General features: G+C 36.1%; 1 protein-coding gene across 5 annotated transcripts in view; it reads right to left on the bottom strand.

The window, feature by feature from the left end:
- Window positions 1–105: 105 nt before the first annotated feature.
- The window catches only part of IP3K2 (Inositol 1,4,5-triphosphate kinase 2), a 130,886-nt gene continuing 108,994 nt past the window's right edge, over window positions 106–21,997 (bottom strand). For all 5 annotated transcript variants that reach the window (XM_053752945.1, XM_053752946.1, XM_053752949.1 and 2 more), the window contains 5 exons: window positions 8,285–8,464; window positions 3,838–3,910; window positions 2,975–3,102; window positions 1,779–2,030; window positions 106–1,118 (listed from right to left, as the gene is read on the bottom strand). In XM_053752945.1, coding sequence (XP_053608920.1) covers window positions 771–1,118; window positions 1,779–2,030; window positions 2,975–3,102; window positions 3,838–3,910; window positions 8,285–8,464 — 981 coding nt within the window. In that variant the 3' untranslated portion in view covers window positions 106–770. The remainder of the gene's footprint in view (window positions 1,119–1,778; window positions 2,031–2,974; window positions 3,103–3,837; window positions 3,911–8,284; window positions 8,465–21,997) is intronic.

Consider the following 21,997-nt stretch of genomic DNA (forward strand, 5'->3'; position numbering starts at 1 on the left):
CGAAGTAACAACAAATAATCATCATTTCTCGATTTCATAATCATAACACATTTTTGCGACACCTACTTCGAAAAAAATATTGCGAAATTAATTAAAAGCCAAAACTATGTGTGATAATTTTAATTAGTACCACCGTATACGTAACCTTTATTGGCAATAACAAATTGACAACTATTTATGTAGGTGTTACACTAATATAGTGTAAATTACAAACAGAATAAATTACGTATATGTTTGCTAACACATCAATATTATCCGAACATCCTGATATAGATCTTACTAATCTAGTAAAACAGTCAAAACTGCACAAACCAATTCTCAATTAATGAAAGTAATGCAAAATAAATGTACTGAATCAAAATACATAAATTGTTAATCGCATATTATTAATAAATTAACCTATTGGTGGTGCAAAGCTTAAAAGTTAACATGAGTATTTTAAACAACTTAATAATTTAAATACTAAAACTTATTTACAAAATAACAATATACAAAATGATTTACACTTTTTGCATTCTGCAAGGCAATAACAATAGTTTAAATTCAATATAAAGTAAATTAATTGAAAGAGTTTTAATACCATTTGCGAAAATTTTGATCATATCTGTTCAATCGAAAACACTCAATTCCTGCTATATAGTTCTTTAATCAACTTCTTAGTTTAGAATAATCTAACTCGCGTCATGTACAAAGCAGATTGGCACTGCCGGGGAACACAAAACTGCGTTCTGATATACAGTCAGATCTCTAATGAGATGTAGTATTACCGATCAAGTGGCTAAATTGTCCTGTCTAACATCTTTGTCTAAACTAAGATTAGCGTAACACTGGTCTATATTTCCATTGCCGTCTTTGATTAGAGATTCGAAGATAGATATTAAATTATCTAAGCCGATGAGGTAACCATCTTCATGGTTGCCGACTTTCCAGGTGGTGCTATGGTCAATATTGACGTTGTCTGGAACGGACACTGTCTTGGCGAAGTCGATCATCCAGATGGACGCTCGTCTCTTGTCGTGGACAAAGAGGAGCGAGCTGCCGATTAGCTCGTGCGACTTGAAGAAGTGGGACTCTTGCAACGTGGCTCGAATACTCTTCAACCTCTCTAGGTAACGCGGCTGTAACACAGAAAATTCAAAGTTAATTACAGAGTTTATAACAACAGATACGTTTGCGTTGGAGGAAAAATACAATATCGATGAAAGGATAAAAATACTCATGATTCTCACTAATGTTTTTTTAAATAGAATTACTCTCAGATTAAGAGTGTGAATATCTCTCTACCATCTTAACATGTTCCCGGTTTCGTTCGGGGCTGTGACGCCAGAAAGCCCAGGTTCAGCGTAATAAATAACCTTAAAATTTTGAATATTTGCTTATATTTGGAAATACTATCATCTACCTAGGTTGTGTGTTACCTCGTACGATAATTGTTTTATCACAGCGAACTGTTCAGTAATTTGTAATGAACTCGGGTTTTTATGTCATCACAGTTTTATTTCTCGCAAATTATAGAAATTAGATATCATTAACAGACGATTAAACATCGTCCGCTATCGATGAGAATTTGTTTTTCACTTAGAACAATAGTAGTTTGCCATGAAAACATGAAATCATAGATTGTTTACAGATCCACTCTGTTAATCAGATGAAATCGTTTAAGAGTGTCATCTTAAATTCTTATACGTTTATTTTCTTCTAAACATCTTCGTATTTTGAGATCTTCTTTTACTCAACTCTTTTATATCATCATTACGTTTAGTTCAATTGATTCTTACCACTGCATTAGGAAATCCACTGGTGAATTCTTTAAATGCTTCAACTATCTGGTCTCTTGTTTTGGTAGTCTTAAAATCCTTGGAGCTGGTTCCATCAGCTTTCTTAACTCCGTCTATTCTAAAGCCAAGCGTTGCCGTTGAACTGATGGTTTCTCTCCAAATCATGTACCGTGGTTTTGTTACTCCTTTACTTCTATGTTCTTCTTCTGACGGCGCCTTGGGGTCTATTTGTATCATCTTCTCGTACATGTCCTGGAAAAAATATTATACATTATTAGAATTGGAAGTATTATAATATTTAAAGGTTAAAATTAATACTGATTCAATATTTTTTACAGAACAACCGACTAAAAATGACTGCTGATAAATTATCATAAAATTGTTAACAATGCCTCAAACCATGATCATGTCGTGATTTTTAATGTCTTGCTTCAATATACTTGACATGAGCTATACTTAGTATCTCTTTCTCTGATTATTTTTGTTTGCATTTATATACTTTTATTCCAGATTATAAATAAGTTATCAACGTTTGCGTTGTTTGTAATTTTATCATTTTCTTATTTACTTTCGATTAGACTGCTCCAACCTTGACTTAAAATATCTTTTGCTACTACTGTTATACCTATATTCTGTTATTTTTATATTAAAGTCAACTTGCTGAGATAAAATGAGGTCGAATAATGCATCATACAGTATTGTAAGATTAGTAATGTATTTTTCATTGTGAAGAATGAAGTCCTATAAGAAAAATTTAATTTCTGAAACATTACGGTTAAGTGGTGTTAAAAAAGTGGGGCTGTAGCCCCTCTTATGAATTGATTTCTGGGGAGAGAGAGTACATGTCTTCTTCAATTCGATCACCAGTTTAAGGTTTTTGAATAACCTACACTAAACTACTACCTTCCTCGCAAAAGTGGATCCTCGATCGAATGACCGTAGGCGACAAAGTCGGCAACTAGTGTTTCAGGTAGTGCATAAGCTGCAGTGATTGCTAAATTCATAAATTCCGATGATTATTAAAAATATATACAAGCTAGGTAATGTGGCAAAATATCCTAGGCCAAAGTAAGCAACGCGCCTGCGAAACCCCTGGTATTGCAACCGTTGATAGGCTGTGATGAATTATCATCTGGTGGACGGGATGCCTGTTGCATGGTAGTATAAAAAAAGAAAAAAAAAACAGTATTATTTACCTTTCTTAACTTAGTCTTCTCCTTAGCCTTAGCCAACTCCTCCTCCAAATAGGTCCTGACTCCAATTTTGCAGTCCATGACACAGGGGCAGTCGAAGTCACTCAGTAGATCTTGGAGTTGTAGATACACTGTTATGGAATTGTTAAGGAAATTCTTTTGGTAATATGCATACAACTGGTGATGGGATTCTATCGACATTTTAGATTCCTTTTCAATTATGTTATAGATAACGGTATGAGATATCAAGTCTGTGTGTCATTATTATCATTATAAAAAGTCATTAAACGTCCCGACTGGACAGATGGATGGATCCGGAGTGACACACCACGCGTGCCCATTGCGCATGTGGCTTATCAGCGAGCACAGCAACGAGTTCAAAATCGTTGAAGTTGTCGCCATGACCGAAATTAACCTAAATGATTATAATGGGGGCGAAAGTTTGTATGAAAATTATGTCAGGTCCACTTTCAAAAGCTAGTTATTATTTTTAACCGACCTAATAATAAAAAAGGAAGAAGTTCTTGATTCATCGCGATATGTTTGGTATAGTTATAGGTAGTCTTTTGACTACCTATTCAATAACTATACCAAACATATGTCTGGACCGATTTGAAAAGTAACTTATTGACGTGACAACGTCTTAAATTAGGTTGCGGCTGGGAGTCACTTATGAAAAAGTGTAACGCCCGGTAACGTTACGATGAGTCACCGAACGAGAGAGAGGCCCGCCGAATGCCTTGCGTCTCTCTCCCACTCAACTATGATCGGTCTGCCGCGCGCGTAAAAAGACGTTGTCACGTAAAATCTTCGCCCGTAAAACCGACTTTACAGGCAACCATTTTTTTTTAATTGTCAAAGGATACTTTCTCCATCTTCGCATGTGACCTGGCCCTTGTACTCTGGAACAAATGGCCGGAGGATGTCTTTCGTCAGCAACTGAAAAAAATTATAAACTTAATTAAACATAGTGTATCTCTATCGGGGGTTATGAAGCCGCGAATCCCGCGCTCTATGTAAAAAATAAACGATAAAATTTTGATGATTCAGCAATGGTTTTACAACCGACTGCTTGCTTGATATTAACTCTCCTTGGGAATGCTATTATTACCCATATAAACCTATGTGTATCATTTTCCATCATGACCCGACCGGGGATCGAACCTGGGACCTCTCGGTCCAGTGGCAAGAACTTTACCACTGCGCCACCGAGGTCGTCGTCAATATATAATCATACACGACGATTAAATGTAACTTTAATTGATCAGTTGTATTAATTATATGATGCTCCTCAATAGACTTAGTTGTAGGCACATGAGCCTATTTAGAACGATTGCCAATGAATATAAGCCTCTCTTATTGTATACTCAGTCATGTGCTTCTTTCATAGGCGTAATCTCCCATCACTGCAGTTATGTCATCCGATTCTCCTCGCTCCTGTTCTGGTGTACAACATAATTACTCCACCTGTCACTACTCTCGCCTCGTATGACACGAGTGATCCTATTGGTGGACTGAACTACATGCTACCAATTAAATATAAGCTATGACGTCAGAAGCGGTGATGGTGTAATGGTTAAGACACTTGCCGGAGAATCGAAAGGTGCCAGATTCGAATCCCAATTGTTTTGTATACCTATCTGACTTTTATAGTAGTTTTCTGCTTCCGGTGAAGTGTTTCACCATTCCACGTAATGACCACGACCCTCAGCCATGAGGAATACGACTATGAAGAAGAAGATGACGTCAGAAAATGATACGTCATAATAATTATTGCACATCGGACTTGTTGACAATGATCAACAACAGACGAGATATGGTGAAGCCAAAGTCTAAAGTACAAAATTATCTGTTGAATCAGAAAGTAAGATTTTAGAAAAATTAATGCCATTTGTATTTTCAGCCCCCGACGCCAAAAGGAGGGAGTTATACGTTTATCGGGTCTATGTACGTCTTTCGATGGCACCGCAGCAGCCAAACGACCGAACCGATTTTAATCTAATAAGTTTTATTTTTACATACATAAATTTATATTTAAAAAATGGTAAGCCCTTCTGGCATAATAGGGACCAACACTGTTTAAATGAGTTTCTTTCGGCATTTCTTCTCAGCAGTGGTCGTTCCGAAATGCTAGTAGTTTGTAGCTTTGGTATATATCATTTAATTCAGAATATGACGTGAAAAAGTGCCTGTGAAGGCCTAATTTCTGAATAAATGATTTGATTATGATTTTGATTTTGATTTTGAAACAGAATTTAATCGGGAGTGTTCTTGGCTATTATTGTAAAATATGCGTCAAGTTAACTTCTTTGTGTGGTTTCTTAATTTTATATATTTATTTTTTCTAAGACTTGTTCCAGAAAGATACTTTATATCAAACAATATCCGCAATGTATGAAGAACCTAACAAGTCTACATGTGTATATAATACAATTAAATGAGTTTCACCACTGCAATCAATATTCTTGTGCTAAATTTTCATACAAAAGACGATGTGAGCGTTTTCTCTCAAATAAGAGTATTTGAGCAATTTCCCTTTTCTTTCTCCCTGCGTAGCCCAGGGAATGATTTCCCAATTTTTCTTAATAAAAAAGGTAATTTCTCCAGCTACATATTGGTCACAAAATAGAATATTAACTCGCGTAATTTTGTATGGAAGCTGAGAAATAGCTGAAAATCTAAATACGTCTTGAGTTCACACGCGAGATTACACAGTAAGTAAAATGTAAATAACACAATATTTACCATAGTTACTGGAAGTATTATCCAATCTGTGTGGTAACGATTGAAGTTTAAGTTGTATGTGCTTATAGTTTACCGTAAGACAATAAAGTGAACCTTTCTGTTAACTTATTTTGCGACCAGTATTTCAGACGTGTGACGTCAACCATTGTTTCTCTGCTTGACGTCAGGCTATTAACATTAAGTACTTAATTTAAATCATAATGCGTTGTACGCAAAACGTTAATAGTAAAAGTTAAATTGTTTCGTATTTGTTTTTAAATAGCCTCTGGTCTATTTCCAGATAGACAAAAATTAAAAATAAAAAAATTATGGCAAAAGTAAGACGATTTCAGTAACAAATTTTCGTTTTTTTTTATCAAATTTTGTTGAAACAGAAGTTTCGACGTACATCGACGCACGTAATTGCCAAAACATATAAAAAACAACGCAGTTACGCAACGTGCTGCGTCGTTGCAACGGAACACGACTGAACAATGAGGCACGTCTTTAAGTTATACCGCCATCTGTTCATAGTATATCTCTAAATCCACGCCATCCATTAACCTATAAAGTATGTGATACATTTCACGCGTTCATAGACAACATAGGAGCCATTATCGATTTCAAAGATTTATTTAATCAGTAGTCTAAATAATTTTCATTGTAACACATTTGAAACGCAAGTTACTTCATAACGACACGTTTCGGCCGTCATTCGTTTACATAATGTGATAACGTTAATTAATAATACGTTGACCGTTCGGTGACGAAACAACTATTGATCAGAGTATTACAATGACTAATGTTACTATAACTAGAAGCATCACTCGGAATTTTAGGCACGATAACCGCAGTACCGCATGAGGGGTTATTCTTTTACATAATTAAACTCTAGTGTCACGTGATTACGTTCCAAACACCGTGTTTCGATAGCGTACCAAATTATAACATAATTACTCCACCTGTCACAGAGTAGTGACAGGTGGAGTAATTATGTTGTACACCAGAACAGGAGCGAGGAGAATCGGATGACATAACTGCAGTGATGGGAGATTACGTCTATGAAAGAAGCACATGACTGAGTATACAATAAGAGAGGCTTATATTCATTGGCAATCGTTCTAAATAGGCTCATGTGCCTACAACTAAGTCTATTGAGGAGCATCATATAATTAATACAACTGATCAATTAAAGTTACATTAAATCGTCGTGTATGATTATATATTGACGACGACCTCGGTGGCGCAGTGGTAAAGTTCTTGCCACTTGACCGAGAGGTCCCGGGTTCGATCCCCGGTCGGGTCATGATGGAAAATGATCTTTTTCTGATTGGCCCGGGTCTTATATATATATAAGACCCGGCCCGGGTCTTATATATAAATATAGAATCGTTGAGTTAGTATCCCATAATACAAGTCTCGAACTTACTTTGGGGCTGGCTCAATCTGTGTGATTTGTCCTAATATATTTATTTTATTTTTTTATATTTTTTATTTTAAGCTACAGTGAACGCGTCTTCGAATAATATGCCTGACTACGACTGAAGAAGAATGTGTTTGAAAGTAAACCTTCTGTACAGTAGTTCTATTACTCATTCTATGCAACAAGTACAAGTAAACTTACCTTCGATAATGAGGAAAGTCACCAGTAGTGCATAGTGTACTTTTTTATAGAATGCATGTTTTTTATAGTTCTTTGTGATAATATTATGTGCTAAATGCTATTTTTATATGTCATGACTCGATTGTTGTTGGTTTCCTGTCGGTTGTTAGTGTAATGTGTAGATTTTGCGTGGAAGAGTAACAAACACACACACACACACACCCACATACATCGTACCCATGTAGGATTATAATTTTATAGAACCCGTAGCACGTTCGCTTGAAATCTACTGGCCGGATTGTTATGAAATTTGGTACGAGAGTAGAAAATAACATGGAATTACATATAGGGTACGTTTTATCCAGAAATTCCCACAATAGGGGAGCAGCTAGTTCCTTTATAAATACTTGAAGACCTATCAAAGTGAATAAGAAACGAAAGAGCCGCAGCTTCGAAACGCAATAGCAAAGAATATACCCGGACACACACTATGACGAGAGAAAGAGACGAGAGATCCCGTTTGCAGCAAAATCTAAGGTTGACTCATAGCTAACTCCAAAAGAATTACGAGAATTGATCTTGTATTTCCGGAGATTACCAAAAGCAAATTCTCAGATATTTCCTAACTGTACGCTGATGAATTTGGTAATTTTTTTGACCGCTGGATCTGACCATTATAGGGGTCATACGAGTTCGTGGTTTTACCGATTGCAATGACCAGTGGTTTTGGATTTCCTCGAATTATATTGTGATTGAATTTCGTAACTTCTACGGGCGAATGCTACCTACGTTTTTGTGGTTTTTCGAAGCAAAAATATTATTTCATAGAAAGCCATTTAATGTACTTAATACATACATTTAATGTACCTAATATTTTTATTTATAGCATACTCCAAGCGAGGCTAGCGTACTGAGATACAGGGTTCATGCAGCAGTTTCTAGCAAACTTGAAACAAAAACCAAGAAATAATAAATTATAATAATACCTTAAAACACTTTTCCTCTTGTTGGCAGAGTTTCTTCAGGATCGTCCCCTGATCAGGGCCAGCCTTGAAGTTGCCCTGGTGGCCGGCGAGCTGGATCCACGGGTACCTCTGCTTCTTGTAGGTCTGGAAGAATGGCGTCCACTGGACTATGTTGCGGAGTTTGCGCCATCTTTCCGATTGCTGGGGACAAAACACAACATCATTAGATTATTTCTGCTGGTAGCCCCCGCCGCTAGGACTGAACGAATGATTCGCGACAATGGTGCATGAGCGAGTGGATCCGTATATGTCTGTCTGTGCTCATTGAGTGAATTAACAAGGGTTATTTTATGTGTAAATAGTTTTAGTTAGGTACTAGACGCTGCCCGGGGCTTCGCTCCCGTGGGAATTTTGAGATAAAATATAGCCTATGTATGCACATTATCCAAGATTACTATCTTGGATAATGTGCCTTTCTAATGGTGAAATAATTTTTTAAATCGGTTCGGTAGTTTTGGATATTACCCGCCTCAAACATACAAACTCACAAACCCACAAACGCTTACCTCTTTATATTATAGATTATAGATAAATCTGCACTACCGCTTTAGCCGTAAACCAGTGACGATAGCTATTAAGAGAAGAGTTACCAATGGACACGCATTCGCATATATCGCATATATAAAATATTAATAATAATTACATTCAATAAAACACGAGGAAAATGTAAATAATATATTCAGTTAGTACATTCTGGATTATAATTTATTGTGGTTTCGTTTTTTTTTTCCTGTTAGTCTGCGTGAATTGTGAACATACATGTTCACAATTCAAAATACGTGATTACATATAATTTAATACATTTGTGTGTTCACCTATATTTCTCTTCTCTTCATAGTCGTGGTCATTTCGAAATGAAACACACACAACAACTTTCTTGGCTCTATTAATGGAGTCAAGATAGAGACCTTTAGAAAACAAAAGGGGAGGCGTTTGCCCATCAGTGGGACACATAACACAGGGTATAAAAAAATGAAATAATTTGCCATTTCACACACAAGCTAATAATCAATCAGTGTGCAGATTTCCTCACGTTGTTTTTCTTCACCACAAGCAAGTGATGGTCGATGAAAACTACTACGAATATAGTGTGTTTACCAATATGACACATTAGTCATATTGGTAAACAAACTCATGCGACACGAGTAGTATTCGAACCTGGGACCTTTCGATCCACAAGCAAGGCAAGGCAAGTATTTTAATCATTACATCGAACGAAGTTTTACAATATTCGACTGGGCCATTAAAATTTAATAATTTTATTGATCGTTCGAAACTTAGTAACGGTTAGCATATCATAGCGCAGCATTGATGGAGTTACAACCTATGTTCATTTTTCAAGGTTACGTTGCTATCGATATAGTACCTTCTATCACACTAGGGACTTCGCACTGTTGGATGTGACACCTGGGTGGCACTAATTGGCGGTGCAGTTAGTGTCAGGTGTCTAATTGATGTCACTTTGCTCATATATGTTTATTAAATGCTTTTGATACAGCTACGAACATTTATAGCTCATATCTAAATCCCATTTAAGATTTTAAATTACCGAAATAAAATCATTTATTCAGAAAATACTCACTAATATTACAAATGCGAATGTAAGTTTGTTACCTCTATTCATGCTCTATTTACTCAACCAATCTTCTTGAAAATTATTGCATATAGCTAGTTTGAAATGTGAAGAACATATCCTATGTTCTTCTGTTAATATGAAACAGAAAATCAAATAAAAAAAATTCAAAATTGAGTCCACATGTAAATTCCTATTTTTATTTTTAATTGGATGTCTATTTACTAAGCTCATTGACCTTACCTGTTTCTAACAAAAATGACTATCCTATTCTGTTCAGTATAGATACCTAAAGTACATATTGTCTAGTGAGGTAGGTACCGTGTTAACACATACACGGCACAAGTTATAGTAGAATATGTTGAAAATATTAATGTTGATATTGCCCGAGTCACGTAGACTGTTAAATTTTACTGATTTTTATTTATTAACCAATATCATTTGATTACTAGTTACAGTTACTGTTCAATCAACAAAAAGCACCTCAAGTCTTTATTAACTGATAAATGTTATTATACTTTAAATGATTTCTTTAATGATAGACTCGGATAGAATTTAGGGCTAGTATACATTATAATTCTTTTTTTGTTTTGGATTTGTAGTGGATAGCATGTTCCTCTTTATTTATTTATATTTGCATACCTATATTCGGTAAAACGTGTAGGTCTAATTCATTTTGACATCAATTTGTCTATTTGTACTCATGTTATTTGAAAATAAATGTTTTCTTTCTTTCTTGATTACTAGTTACAGTAACTGTTCAATCAACGGTGTGTTATGTTTTCAAAACTCAATATGTGATACATACTTTGAGTAAAATAGCCAATTTGTGAGCTCGGTGAACTTAAACTTTTTGTTTTTTACACATTAATTAGTCACAATTATTAGGACGTCTTAAACTAATTAGTTGTCCGCAAAAATGAGTACAGTCATCAACAGAACAACAAATCGATTTATCCGAAATCACCGCTATTAGCGTCACGTAGAGCGTAAGTTCACATACTTCCTACTAATATTATAAATGCGAAAGTTTATGAGGGTGTATGTGTGTATGTTAATTACTCTTTTACGCAAAATCTAGGGGACCGATTGTTATGAAATTTGGTACACGGGTAGAATATAATAACCTGGAATAACCCATAGGGTACTTTTTATCTCGAAATTTCCACGACAGCAAAGCCCCGGGCCGCTGCTAGTATTCCAAAAATCAGATTATTTCTATTTCGACCTTCCAGAAAGGCAGACGTCAAGCAAGCAGTCATCAAATCTTCAAAATAAGTTATTTTTTTTAAAAGAAATTTTTTAGATATTTCCAGACGAGAGAAAAATTAAGTTTCTGTCTCGACCTGACATATCAGGTTGTACGTCAAAAGACTGCAGTGAAGATGTTACGCCGCTTCTTCTTCATCTGCGCTTTGAAAGTAGGTAGACTTAATGCTAAAACTTCAGCTTTAGCACTTAGTTTCGTTTTAGTTTACTTACAACTAATTAAAACATTATTACCTATATACACTAAGCCATGTATATCATCTAAATAACTTTGTAAACATCACATTTCATAATATTTTAATTTTATTAATTACCTTCTTATTATTGCAGACATAGGCCCAAAAAACGACATCAATAAATTCGTCAATGTTGAAACACAAGTTCTTTGACTGCATCTTTACGAAAACACTGGCAACACACACCGCAAAAGAAAAAAAAAACAAAATTCAAATTCCGAAGGGCTTGACGGTTGGAAGCGCACTGGCTGGTTTAAGACAATGTTGCAAATATAAACCTATTTGTGTGAGTCAGTGAGGAGCACAACCACGAAACTATGACGTCAAATGTGTACGTTATGTCGTGTGGTGAAAAACTCTGCCATTGGTGGAAATCCGGTTTTATTGAAGGCGTATACATGTGGAGCGTGTCGTTTTCGAAAGGGAATCGAGATAATGACTTATGGTAATCTTAGCCTCTTTGACAATTGTCTAGTTCTGATAAGTAATGTTTCTTGAAATGATGACTCATCTTACGATGTAGGTGATTAGCTAAAATTTTGTTAAGTAGTTGTTTTTGTTTGTGGATGACTTTAAATCTATCAGGAGTAATGACATAATATTTAAATCGCGATAAGTAAGGGAGTCTCTTTAGTGAAGAACAAGCAATGACAGACAGCACCCTTTCTATGTGATGCGTTCAAAAACATTAGTCGTTGCGCCTTTCTTTTTTTTCTTTTTAAAAAGTTCTTCTCTCCGGCCTGACTTATTGAGATAGTGAATTTAAATACCTATATAAAAAATATTGGCGTTTTTAAAAGTCTTTCTGTATTAAGCTCTAGTATGTTTCGTGTTCGTTTCTTGATTGGCATTTAAAAAATTCTAACGTCAATGTCAAGGGCGAAATGTCAAAGTATAGTGTAGTTATTTGCCACAGTTATTTGCATATTTCCCGCCAAATTTTTAACATGTTATATTAAGTAGGTGTCAATTAATTTGTTATTTCGTTACATACTACGTAATATATACAGAACTTCATACGATTTTAGATACGGTCGTTAAATCCAAAATCGTGTGTTATTTTTTGTTACAAATCTTGTTAGATCGTATTAGTATTTATGGGTCAATATTTACTAGATAAATTAAACGCTTTTGCTTGTCTCACTGAATCGAAACTGAATTTTAAAAGTTCTTGGTTAGTTTCATTGAATCCTGCGACGTATCAATGACATTTTTGGATTATTGGTGTCCATGGACTGTAGTGTTTGCTATCGGTCGACCACTGTAGCCTAATATGGTCACCGTGCCGGAGTGCTTTTGCATTTACAAAAGTCCCGGGTCTGATCTTGTCAAGATGGATCTTGTATATCTATACTATTATTATAAAGAGGTAAGCGTTTGTGAGTTTGTATGTTTGAGGCGAATAATCTCCGAAACTGTCGAACCGATTCCAAAAATTCTTTCACCATTAGAAAGGTACATTATACAAGATTACTATAGGCTATATTTTATCTCAAAATTTCCACGGGAGCGAAGCCCCGGGCAATATCTAGTACCTAACTAAAACTATTTACACATAAAATAACCCTTGTTTTAATTTTAATTCAAAATTCCCAAGGGAGCGAAACCCTGGGCAACATCTACTTAATTTATATATTTTCATGTTTTAAAATATAGTATCGTCGAATTAGTATCCTATAATGGTGTGATTTATCCCTAATTATTTATCTGGCAATACCATCATACTCGTTTGTATACTATGTAAAAAATATGATTAATGTTTATGGCGAACCTGACACTGAAACCCAGGATCAGATTTCAACACTTGACAAAAACAAATCGAAATCACAGAATATAAAAAAGTATTTACTTGACAATGCTAAAATTAACAGAAGGCACGGCCAGGTATTCATTCATACAGATGCGACAAAGTTACATCATATGAAGAAATTTTTTTTTAGATGGGCCAATGACATAAAAGTTACTAATAATAAAATAATCAAAGATACAGACGATATTTCGATGTCAAATTCACGTCTTGTAGTCCATTATTTTGTTACATAAGTGTAACACTATTACGTATAACCTTACGACTAACGTCAAAGTTTTTTTTTTTTCACAATCATCAATTTCATGTTTCGGCTTTTACGTCAACAGCCGTTTCCAATAGTCACCCGAATCACGATATACCTATAAATGTTCGTAGTCATCGAAAAGTGGGTTTTTGTAGAAAACCACGCACAAAAATTTCTTCATAAATTGACTGTCGTTGCTTCATAATTTCGGATTGTATTACATAAAAATTACAGTCAATAATGGTCATATCTAAAACTCATAAAAAGCGAGGAAGATTATTTAGAACTAGCTGCGCCCCGGGGCTTCGCTCTCGTGGGTATTTCGGGACAGAAAATACGCTAAGTGTTAATTCGGGTTATATTCTACCCGTGTACCAAATTTCATAAAATTAATCCAGTAAATTTTGCGTGAAAGTGTATAATACACACATACATCCACACAAACTTTCGCATTTATAATATTAGTCGGATGCTCCATGGCCATACGAACACATTTACAAAATTATTAGCCAACCATTGCAATACAGATGACGTGCAATTACACACTGCGTGTTCTATATCTATAAAAGGTCGGAATGTCGATCAGTTGTAAATTTCGACACGCAATTCGTGCATGTATTCCAATAATGTCTATAAATACGTTAATAAAGCACTTTATATGGTATTATGATGTAGTATTTGTAGCTAAAACTAATTTGGATGCTCAGAGAAGGTAAGCGCCTTAACAGTTAACACTTATTTAGTTTAGGAACGCGCAGTATGAGAGTTCTTTTTTCTGTGTGTCTGTTTTCCTTTTCTGAGCCTAAAATTTTGTAAAAATATATTTCATTACTTGAATATTATAGAAAAAACTATGATAATTTTATAAATTGTACGGAATCACACTTAACCGATTTTATTTTATTTGATATCTGAATTTTATAGTCGGTTAAAGGCATCTGACATGGCATGACAGCCTGTTATCGCCTTCCAAATATTATATTCAACAAAGACGACTGAACTGCATTCGGATAACAAATCTCCCCGTTTATTGTAATGAATTGTAAGTATTTTTGGTAACTGTTCTTTTATGTAATAAAAAATGACTGTAACATACTGAAACTATAGGGTAGGTTGTAGGTTGTGTCAGTTTTTCTGTCGCCGTCGTCGTGTGTTACTATACTATAAATATTGTTAATATTAGGTAAGTACTATTTGTATACTGCTTAAGTACTACTTGTATAGTACTTAATATAATAATATCAATATCCAAGAAATACTCAGGGTGAAGTAATACTTTTATACTCTTCAGGAAAGCTATATATAGGATATCGAGAACGAAGCCGCGGAGCATAGTTTGTCCAAATTCATATAGTGACACGTGGATGAAATTCACACTATACTATAAGATAGCGCCTGCGCCTTTGTTTTTTTTTGGTCGTTAGCGATGTCACGATAAATAAATAAAAACTGAATTATGATTTTTCTATTTGCATTTGATAAAGCATCTTACACCATCGTATCATATAAATTAACGCGGAATAATAATTAAGCACATTTTAAATTAATTTATATAAAACGAAAAATTATACTAAATTGATCATACTAATATACAAGTGTTCCGCTTTTGCCATTCTCTAAAGAGAGATTTGGACAAAAAAAAACAAAACAAATCTTTCAAAATCGGTATTAGAATAAAATTAGATACCAATACAACCAAACTTTTATTTGCTCAAATATTATCAATTAATTATGCAATATAATACCTACTGTACGTAAAATGGTCTCCGCTCAGTATAATGTGATTACGTGATCCACGCTGGTCTTCTGCAACTTCAGCTTAGTAAATTTAGTAGGTTAACTCATCATCATGTAATTTAAAAGCGAGACTCTCGTCGGTGGAGTTCCTTCCATTGTTCTCTCTCCAAAGCCAACTCCTTCACTTCTTGATACGACACGACACCCAACTTTTCTTAAATTTGTTTGGTGTAACTATATCTTGGCCTTCCTGGGCCCCTTCTTCCTTCCACCTTTCCATCTATAATACTTCTGAAGAAGGCATCGTGGCAAGGCAAATTATTTCCCTCTTCTATTTTCAATATGTTTCAAGATATTTCTTTTTTTTCTCCAATTCGGTTAAGAGCCTCTCTTCGTTGCTGATTCTATCCTTCCAGATTCTCGCCAATCTCCGCCAACACCACATCTCGAATGCTTCCAGTCTTTAGTAGGTTAACTACTGAAGTTAATTTTGTTGTGGTAGGATATAATGAGCCGCGCCTGGGCTGTGTATCGAGAGTAGTAGTATCTACTACTGGGCTGTGTATCGAGAGTAGTAGTATCTACTACTCTCGATACACAGCCCAGGCGCGGCTGCGGCCGATACCACGACGGCCTTTGGCGGATGAGACTAGGGTCTATCCACACATTATTACATGAAAAACCAAATATTTTTCGTTTCAAAAATATTTCAATATATTTTAAACATTTCTTTCCGGTCAAAATGAGGCACAAGCCTGGAAACTGTCTATAATTAGCGCTCATTTGTTAACAGTGAAACTAAACGTATACAAAAGAAAAATTTTAAAATAACACATTACAAGTTACAACTTGTTAACAGTAAACTTTGAACCGGATCTTAAAATCGAAAACTTTCAATGCAGCGGTTAAGAAACTTATGTGGTTAACCATAATGTTTAATCATTATATAATTTCTAGCCTGCGCTAGCAACATTATCATCACAGGTCGTCATCCATCTTCGGACATTGGCCTCTTCCCTTCTTCTCCATCACTACCTGTCTTTAGCCTTCCTCATCTAGTTACTTAAAGCACCCAGCTAAATCACCCTAGTGCTTTAAATCTACTTAGAGTTCTGATGCTCTAGCTGGGTAGGTGGCTTAAGGCGACTTGCAAATTTTATTAATATTTTTCCACTCACAGACATTGCTGTGGTTTCACTTAAAGCACCCGTATCGTAACGTAGGAGCTTTAAGTAATACACTCATTTTCCTTTAAAATAGGGGTGTACATCGTGCCTCGTGAGGCCAGAAGTTTTGATAACTTCCGATCCACCTGACGAACTCACTAAAATAACTCACCTAGGTGCTTTGACTCCAGCTATCATTTTATACCTTCGGATATCATACACTCCCACACACACCCTCTGGTGGTGTTTCCTGGTCTCCAGTCTAGCACTCGTCTAGTCCAACGCTCGATATCATACTTCCGACCATCTCGTTCTTTCTTGTTTTCATTAGTTTCATATGCATGTGAAAATCTCGTATGTCTGTTTGTTTATCTATGCGTTTGTCCCGTTCTTATATAAGGACTATTTCTAGTCAACAACAAGTTTTTAAGAGTAATAAATGAAGCGAGAGAAAAGTCGTTTGAAAATGTTAGTGTTTTTATGGTAACTCTAAATTTACTAATTTTAAAATACATATCTTTTTGCAATATATAGTATGTAATATATATAATATACATGATTTTTTACCATATTAGCATGGATGTATATATGATTATTCTTTGCTCGAACAGCTAATGACAAAAAAAAAAGTCGGCAATTTAAGAGGAAACAATACTAAACTATTTCTATTATTCATTTATCATTTCGCACAATTCTCATTATTCAAACGCCAGCTAGTCCCAGTTTAATAGACTCTAAATTTGTGTTTATTATCGTTGCCTCTCTGTCTTACATTCCTTACAACATACACGTGTGAAAGAGATGCCGCATGGCTAGTTACAAGCAGTTTCATGTCAAGAACACGTGTGACGCACGTAAAGTTTGTTTGAATATTTAGCCCAACATTTGTCGAAATTTGGCATTGAAATTATTTTAATGATCAAAAATGTACATTTTCGGTGAAACTGCTGCTTATGATATGTATTTCAGTCATTTTATTCTAATTAGCTGTACTTAATACAGATGTGAGTTAATGAGAAAATTATATATTGACTGTTACATACGCATATAATTAGTGATAACATTTAGTTCAACTTTTACGATCGACCAACTTTATTGAAGACTATAATAGATGTTTTGTGATATAAACTGGATCTTAATTGATATCATTTGAATTAATTGTTCTAAATTCTATGGAATTAACTACAATACTGTAGCCAAAAAAGAATAAATTACAGCGTAAAATAATTTATACTAGGTAATTAAAAAAAACTATTATAGAGATTTATTCGGCGTATACACATAAATTTTAGACTAATTCTTCATCACCTGTATCAAATATACGTGCGCGTTTAATACCTACATTAAGCTATTAATATTTTACGTCTATACGTGATGTATCCTATATTGAATCATTTTTTGAAATATAGGATCTGTACCTCATAAAGTAAAAATCTATAAGAGTTCCTTGTCCTTCACGCCTGCCTGTCTATCAAGAATTTTTCTCAAAAACTCATAAGTCATAAAAACTTTAAAGGGAAATTTATTCAAAATTGTCCCCAAAAATGTATAAAAAATCTGTTCTCTATATGAAAATAAATATTAACTAGGAGTATAGCTTAATGTTGTCATAGTAAAGAATGACTTAAGACAAACATTATATTAATTTTAATGGTCGTTAAGATTTGACAGATTAACTTTTTAAAGTTATTTTAAACCAGGAATGCAAGATAAATGGCCAGTGATAGTTGTAATTTTGTTTTGTTTTTTATTCGTTTTGACGTCAATTGAGTTGATAACAATAAACTCTAAGATTAAAGGAGTAAAAATAAATCACATTGAGGTAAGGACAAATTGATATCGTGGCGTGTGGTACCGATATAGAATAGAGAACTCAATTATCCTCCCGTGGTTGTCGTACGAGATGACTAAGGGAGACATGGCCATGTCTACTGAAGGTTGACATTAGATAGGCGGCTTGTTGTAAAATCTCCGACGAATCTTGGAAATTTTAACGTTGCCGAGTCACTACTCACGAATGCAACCTGCCGACTTTTGGCACGACTTTTACAAACACTTGTGTAGATTCCGACTGTAATGATTTCACATCTTACTTTAGTGAAAAAATAGCCTTTATCACTTCACTACATAGTATAAAACAAAATCGCTTCCTGCTGTCTGTCCCTATGTATGCTTAGATCTTTAAAACTACACAACGGATTTTGATGCGATTTTTTTTTTTATAGGCAATGTAATTCCTGAGGTGTATAATTCATTATGGTTTCTGACAAAGTCAACTAAAGAGCTAGTGTACAGTCAACAGCACATCAACCTACACAAATTCATTGTAAATTCGCCATAGAGGTTCATGCAGGGTAAGTTGATGTCCCCACCGAAGGGTTCCCATCTTGTCGCGATGGTGGGGCTTAGTAACCGGGGGGGCTGGTCTGACACAACCAGCCACCCCGGTAAACCAAGAGGAACTCAAGGCCAGAAACTTTGGTGGGTGCTTTGGGCCTGGTGGACGGTCCCCTCGGTAGTACTGCCATTGGCTGGCGACTCGCCACCAGCCTTTGGATGTGGAAACTAGAGGGACCAGAGGTGGGGTCGCGGGGTTTTGTCCTCCGCGACCACAGCGCGGCCGTAGCGCTGAACACGGTGCGGTGGGGCCGCAGGGGAAGAGGAGAGTCGGTATGTCTCTCGACGATCCCCCTGTCCTCTGCGGCCGAAGGGTGGCTGCCTCTGTATCGGGCGCAATGTGTGGGTGTCACCTGCCTATCACCTCTTGCGCCCGTACAGAGGCAGACTTGGGTGCCCTGTGGCACCCAGGATATTGTTGTGTGTGTCCTATGTGTGTTGTGACCGCTGGTCCCTTCAGGACCAGTGGTCGGTGATGCCCGCTCCCCCCGTCAGCTTTCTGACTGGTGTGCGGAGTGGGTGGTTAGCACTTGTGCTTGCTGCCCGCCCAGGTCGGGGCTGAAAGGCCGACTGGGGGGGCGTCGCGGTGAAATGCCTAGCGACCCCGTGACGTCCCCCATAACGTCAGCGTGAAAACGCCCCAGGGGTTTAGTGGGTAGGCTGGGCCGACTAGCGGCCCAGGAGTCCCACACTCAGTGCGTAACAAGCATTCCCCTGGGTAAACAAAAAAAAAGGGTAAGTTGATGTGCTGTTGACTGCACTATAAGATAGAAGATTTCTATACAACCTCCCAGCCCATCTCATGCAAACCGGGAGATTGGGCGTTGTAGAACTGAACACACGGTGAGGGACAAAAAGCGCTGTCCCGTTTCTTCTCGTGTATTTTTAATACGCATTTCTCTTTCTTGTATGAGCGAAAAGGAATATATGACGAAGTTTATAAGTGTCACTGTCTACTCGTATCCCTGTATATTCTCTATGCAGCGGTAATAAAGGCGTGTTCGTAATGAATATAGGTATAGTGATGTGAAGTTGAATGTACAGTGGGTGGAACTGTCAATAAAGTATCCGATGAGACAAATGATTGCAATTATAGAAACTGTCCTATTTATAACTATGAAACCACGATTCCGATATTAAAGTATAAATAAAATAAATAAATAAATAAATAAATATTACCAAACCGATTTCAAAAAATCTTTCACCATTAGAAATGTACATTATACATAATTGCTATAGGCTATATTTTATCTCAATATTCCCACGGGAGCGAAGCCCCGGGTGACATCTAGTACTTTAATAATCCTATCTTCGAGATCTTAATAGTAGAAAATTAATTGCCTTTCCAGAATGGGATGGGTAATAATTACTTCTCGTCGTGAATTCAAGAATCGATATTCATAATCGATATTACACTTTCACGAATACATACGAAAAATTATGTGCATTAAATCGAATCGTTAGATAAATATTATAGTCCTTACATATGAAATTGGCGTTTGGTATAGGAGGAACAAAAAGTTGAATATTTTTTAATATAATATATTTTTTAATCTTTAATCTTAATCAAAGTAAGAACCATTATTATCTATGCACTTTTGCCAACTCACATTGATCCCTTTACTAAAAAAACCATTCGGACGGGAATCAATAAAATCTTTGAAGGCGGTTTGGACTGCCCTATCGGAGTTGAATTTTTTCCCTTGGAAGAAGATATCCAAATTTTGAAAAAAATGGTAATCTGTTGGAGCAAGGTCCGGGGAGTACGGTGGATGTCTTAAACATTCCAATTGAAACCCTCTAATTTGGTAGCGGTCTGTTGTACAGTGTGTGGTCTAGCGTTGTCGTGAAGCAGCAGTGGCGTGGAACGATTGATCAGCCTCGGTTGTTTAGCAGCTAGCTTTTCCATCATAGTTTGCAATTGCTGATAATAGACGTCTGCCATAATCGTCTGGCCAGATTTGAGAAAACTGTAATGAACGACACCGGTACTAGTCCACCAAACGTTTCCATGTAATGTTTTTTGGGTCAATTTTCGCTTAGGGCAGGATTTGACTGGCTGGCCAGGGTCCAGCCATTGCGATGAGCGTTTCCGATTATCGTAGAGAATCCACTTTTCATCACAGGTAATGGTTTGATTTAAAAACCCTTCATTATTGTGCCGGTTAAGTAATGTAACGCAGCAGTCGACACGCGTTTGCCGGTTTGCTTCACTCAATTCGTGAGGTACCCACCTTTCAAGTTTCTTAATCTTCCCAATTTGCTCCAAGTGCATTAAAATAGTTTTATCACTATCACCGAAGCCTGAAGCTAACTCGGACGTGGTTTGCGATGGATCCGCTTCCACAATAGCCTTCAATTCTTCATTGTCAACTAGGGTCTCCGGCCGTCCACGGGGCTTGTTCTGCAGGTCGAAATTTCCAGAACAAACACGTTGGAACCAAAAACGCACTGTGTTTTCTTTTGCGAAACGACCGCCATACACGTCATTAACCCTTCGAGCTGTTTCCGCAGCACTGGTGCCACGGTGGAACTCGTACTCGTAAATAACGCGATATTTCAAGATTTCCATTTTGTAAACTGAGTGACGCAAAAAGAAAAATCAGAAGAAAAATAACAAATGAATGACGGTTAACGAAACACAAATACATGTGTAAATAGCTGTATAAATTTGAATTTGGAATTCCTAACCAAAGAGGAGAAATTTGTGATTAAAGTGGCCAGTACAATAAAACGCCAATTTCATATGTAAGGACCAATATTATATTATATATATACTAAAACTAGCTTTTGCCCACAACTTCGTATGTGAGTAAAAATCCGTTTCCCGTGGGAATTGCAAGAAATCTCTACTTAGTGCTCCCCTACGCTGTTCTAGGAACCTAGGAACACAACAAATTTCAGCTTTCTACGCCCAGTAGTTTCGGCTTCGCGTTGTCTGTCACTCAGTAACGGAAGAGTTTTATATATATTGATATATGACTGCCCAAAAAAGAGTTTTTTTTTTAATATAGACTCTCCACGGTAAATAAACGCCTATCGCACTAAAATAAACTTATGGATTTGCTGTAATTTACTACGAGGTTTTTCACAATAATCATGAATATTCTAAAGTTTCCAATACTATATTGTTATATGTTCAGTGAATCCATTTTCCTCGTTAACATAAAATGACGAACCGTTTGGTTCACTGCAAATATATAAATTATGTTTCAAGGCTGCATTTTGAAATTCAAAATATT

The sequence above is a fragment of the Plodia interpunctella genome, chromosome 12, assembly GCF_027563975.2.
Source record: "Plodia interpunctella isolate USDA-ARS_2022_Savannah chromosome 12, ilPloInte3.2, whole genome shotgun sequence".
NCBI classification, from domain to species: domain Eukaryota; kingdom Metazoa; phylum Arthropoda; class Insecta; order Lepidoptera; family Pyralidae; genus Plodia; species Plodia interpunctella.